This window comes from Vombatus ursinus, unplaced genomic scaffold, assembly GCF_900497805.2.
Source record: "Vombatus ursinus unplaced genomic scaffold, bare-nosed wombat genome assembly UNPS02014943.1, whole genome shotgun sequence".
In the NCBI taxonomy this organism is placed as follows: domain Eukaryota; kingdom Metazoa; phylum Chordata; class Mammalia; order Diprotodontia; family Vombatidae; genus Vombatus; species Vombatus ursinus.
In genome coordinates this window covers 585,520-590,271 of record NW_020954721.1, presented here as the reverse complement: position 1 = coordinate 590,271, position 4,752 = coordinate 585,520, and the positions used below count along the sequence as shown (strand labels likewise).

Below are 4,752 nucleotides of genomic sequence, written 5' to 3'. Positions count from 1 at the left end.
ACAAGAGCAAAAAATATCACATGCAGAAAAATCCTTTAACAAAATAAAACAAATACTTATTCTGAAAGCACTACAAAAAATGTAGTGACTTTTTATATCATAAAAATGCATCTTTAAAAAGCAAATACTTTATACAAAGACATACAGTAGTATCATTTCTAATAAGTATAGGAATAAAATTAAGATGACAAATCTCCTCCTTATTAATTGGTATAGTGCCAGAAAGGGCATTAGGAGCATAAAATGAGAAAAATTAAAATATAAAGATAGAAAAAGAAGAGGCAAAACTATGCTTATTTTTTTTTTAAAAAGATGGTTTAGTTAGAAAATCATAGGGAATAATCAGAGATACTAACTGGGAAAGTTGATAGAATCATCAAGTTAAATGCATAATAAATCCTTTAAAACTCTACATTTTTATATAACAAAAAATTCAAGAGTTTATAAGAGAAATGGAAATCCCATTCTAAATAACTGCAAAAGTGCATAAAATACCAAAATATTTATGGAACTATTCAAACTTCTTACATTGATTCAATTATGAAGAGCTTTTTCAAAGAAATAAATGACAATTAAAATAACTGAAGAAATAGTCTGTATTCCTGGCTTGACCATAATGATATAATAAAATTGAAAATAAAAATCCAGGGATTCCAAGAGGCAAAAGTAAGGAGTGACTGCAATAAAGGAATGAGGGAGAGCTAACAAATGGAGATAGGATATTGTGTTCAGTGAAAGATGAACTGGCCAAAACATCAAAAGTTCAAACTTTTTAACAAATTGATTTACTAAGCAATGCATGACAGTTACATAACAAATCAAGACCAGGCCTCATTGGCTTTGACACTGGGCTTCAAATGCAGAGGGATAGGGTTAGGGGGTGGGGTTGAGGTCAGATTTTTATACAACTTTTTTGTGAGTCAAGCTTGGTTGAGTCAGAATGTCAAGCTTTAGGGAAACAACCTTTAGAGGGGGGAGGGGGCCAAACAAAACCTTAGAACATTCTCGTTAATCTTTCAGCAAGGGATGTTTTTATGAAGATTACCTCCAGAAGCCAGACACCTACTCTCAAACCAAATTCATCTTTGCTTAGGTAATGTTTAGATTTTATTTCCCTTAGGAGTGCAGAATTTTAGGATTAACTTTTAGATTAAGCTTTCCTGCAGGAGTGTAGAAGTTTACAGTTAGGTGATAAGGGTTGGGTGGAATTACGTATTCTAGTAGTAGTAAAACACTGTTGGGTTCTCCTTGGATAGCCTGTTGGTATCTTGAAGCAGGGGTTGCTCGTGATAAGTTACAACAATGACCAAAAAGTACATTGAATGAAAATGATTGAGTACCTGCAGTATTATTTTAACTCAGAGAATATTATTTTGGTAAGTAAAAGTCACTTCATGTTAAGATTTCAAAAAAAAAAAAAAAGCAACCCAACAATGTCTATTACTTTGAGAGAAGGACATTTTATCTTTAGGAGCCCACCTGTTTGGTTGGAAATCTGCCCTTCAGGGCATGGGGTGCACTCAAAGCAGCAGATGGGCTGGCCTTCACAGACTGTCTTCTTGAATCCAGGGCCACAGCTCAGACTGCATGTGGAAGTGGGAGTCTGTGTTTCCACCATAGAAAGGGAGAAAAATGTCACTGTAAGAATGACTGCTGAAAGATAGATGCACTGAGGTGATGGTGATTTCAGACCTCTCCTACAAAAGATAACGTGTTTGTAATTCTTCATGTCAAGGATGATCTAATTCTCAATGGAGACTTCCTTCCTGTATTTCCACCTTCTACTTCAGATCATCTTGTCCTCAGTGGACCTGTACAGATTCTCCACTAGGTACAATCAAGCTCCTCGATTATTTTTTAACTGTGATATCTTGCTGACATATTTTTTACTCAAAAGTACTAGTATAATTGTGAACTGCACTCAATTTTTGAAAAGGTAATGTTGAAATAAATCATTGACGACAAAACCTAAAAGTCCTGGATTTATGTTTTTTTTTTTTTTCATAAAGTATCCTGAATGTTTCAGGGAATCATGGCTTTAGAGAATATACACTATAATGAACTAATTAAACAATTCAGCTTGGTTGAATCTAAGAAACAGATCACATGACTGGCTGATCTTGATACCTGGGCTGACATTTAGAGTCTTCTCTGGGGACCGCTGTTGGGGCTAAGGTGGGATTTATCAAATTGCACAGACAAATGAAACTGCTTAAATACATGCTTGACATCAGTATAAGACATAATCACAAGACTTAAATTAAGAATCTCTAAAGTCACTGTCCGTCTTGAGGAGACAAACTCAAGATGATTTATTTATGTAGCTGTAGGATTCCAAATATTGTGTAGTCTTTGGTGCAATTGGTCCTTTTGGGTGAAAAAACCTTCTCAGCCCTCCCCCCCCATTGGTATTCTTTAAACTTGACAATTCAATCTAGGATATTTCAAGATTCTCTTCCTATGAATAATTCAAATCATTATGTAACTTATCTGAAAAGAATTTGAAAGTAGGATTGAAAAAAAGGCAATAAAAAATCTGTCATACTCAGAGAGAAAATGAAGAGTAAGTAAATGCTAGCAACCTGACACAGTGACTTCTAGCATCTATGGGGAACATCCTGGTGCCAAAGAGCAAACAACAGTGTCCAAGACTGTAAATAGGCAAAGCGATAAAGCTCCTATCATTCAGGGGCCACTTACCCTAGAGAAATCTTCTGGCCAATCTATGCCTGCTTCATTAATTCTGAATCTCTGACCATGATGGGTCACTTCCCCTACTTTCACCAGTATCTCTCTCTGATCAGGGAAGGATTTAGAATTCAGGATATCACATGTCTCAGCATCCATCATGGCTCCATCCCCAAATGACTCATCACTGGCACTATTGACAGGACTCATACACTTTAGGAAGTGGGAGAGCTGAAGACAAAGACAAGAATTTGTTAATCAGTGTGCAAAGAAGGCTTCGTGCCCATGTCCCAGGCTTGACTATTAGCATAAAATAAGCTCGGAATTTGGAGCTTTCGAAAGTTGTCATTCTCTCTTATCTTCAAATTCTTCTTCTTGAGCTCCTCTGATATCTCTGCACTCTTCTTCTCCTATTCTGTAGAAAGTAATGGACAATGGGAGAATAACTAAGCCAGTAAACAATTAGTTGTCGACATCGAACTTACTTCAAAAGTCATTTCATCTTCCTTTCACCAAATCAGAAATTTCTTCCAAATATCTCCGATGTCTTGCATTCCATTTCTTTTGTAAAGCCTGTCATCACAGAAGACTCAATACCATCTACAAGCAGGAGTTTACTATTTCTTCCCCATTTGGTTGTAAGAGCCTCAAAAACTGGAACTTTCTTTGTCTTTCTTTGCATCCCTAGAAGTTTGCATTTTTCCTAATACACAACGAGCGCTTAAGAAATGTGCATTGATGGGCAGATTTTTAGGGGAATTCTCATTCCTTGTACAAAAGTCTTAGTAAAATTAAAAATATCGGGGCAGCTAGGTGGTCTAGTGTATAGAGCACCAGTCCTAGAGTCAGGAGGACCTGAGTTCAAATCCGACCTCAGACACATAACACTCACTAGCTGTGTGACCCTGGGCAAGTCACTTAACCCCATTGCCTAGTCAAAAAAAAAAAACTCTATAAAAAATTAAAAATCTCCACTGCAAGTCTTTGATATGGTCAACGAAGTGAACTTAGGAACAAAGGACAGTTTGATGTTCACAGTAATGAAATACAAGGTAAAAAGGGAAAGCAAATATAAATGATTATGAGACTGAACAATTTGGAAAGTTCAGTGATGCAAAATAAATAGGAAAGACAATAATTTCAATGAAAGAAATTATGAAAAATTGCATTGTAATAAACTTTAAGAATATGAAACATTAACACAAACTGAAGAAGATCTGAGAAGCAGAGGTTCCAGTAAAAGCTAGAAAATTATTTTGGATATACTGGATCTAGATGTCCTTGGTCAATGGAAAATATTCAAGAAACTTTCACAGTGATTGAAAATGTAGAATGAGAAGGATGAAAACATAAATGAAGTCTACATTCTTCTCAATAAGAACTGTTGTGGTAAGATTTCATTATTTCAAGGTAAACATAAAGAATCTAACAGGTCAGAAATAATAATACATGATTATTGTTCAGTTTTTGAGGCATGTACAACTCTTCATGACCCCATAGACCATAGCATACCTGGCCCTTCTAACCTCCACTATATCTGACAATCTATCCAAGGTAATGTTCATGGTTTCTATGTCACTAACTGTCCATCTCGTCTTCTGTCATCCCCTCTTCCATTTACTTTCAATCTTTTCTAACATCAGGATCTTTTCCAATGAGTCCTGTCTTCTTATTATGTGACCAAAGTATTTAAACTTCAACTTCAGGATTTGACCTTCCAATTAACAGTCTGAATTAATTTCTTTAAGTATTAACTGTTTTGAACTTCTTGCTGTCCAAGAGACTCTCAACAGTCTTCTCCAGCATCATAGTTCAAAAGCATCAATTCTGTAACACTCAGTTTTTCTTATAGTCCAAATCTTGCAGCTATCTATTGCTACTTAAAAAAAAAATAGCTTTTACCGCATCATACCTATAAGATTGGCTAACATGACAAAACAGGACAATGATAAATGTTGGAGGAGATGTGGGAAAATTGGAACACTAATAAGTTTTTGGTGGAATTGTGAAATGATCCAACCATTTTTGAGAGCAATTTGGAACTATGCCCAAAGGGCTATAAAA

At 35.6% G+C, this 4,752-nt stretch overlaps 1 protein-coding gene across 1 annotated transcript in view; it reads right to left on the bottom strand.

The window, feature by feature from the left end:
- The window catches only part of LOC114029964 (vomeronasal type-2 receptor 26-like), a gene marked incomplete at its 3' end in the record, with an annotated part of 32,945 nt that overhangs the window by 6,586 nt on the left and 21,607 nt on the right, over nt 1-4,752 (bottom strand). The window contains 2 exon segments of the mRNA XM_027844610.1: nt 1,480-1,603; nt 2,701-2,919. Coding sequence (XP_027700411.1) covers nt 1,480-1,603; nt 2,701-2,919 — 343 coding nt within the window.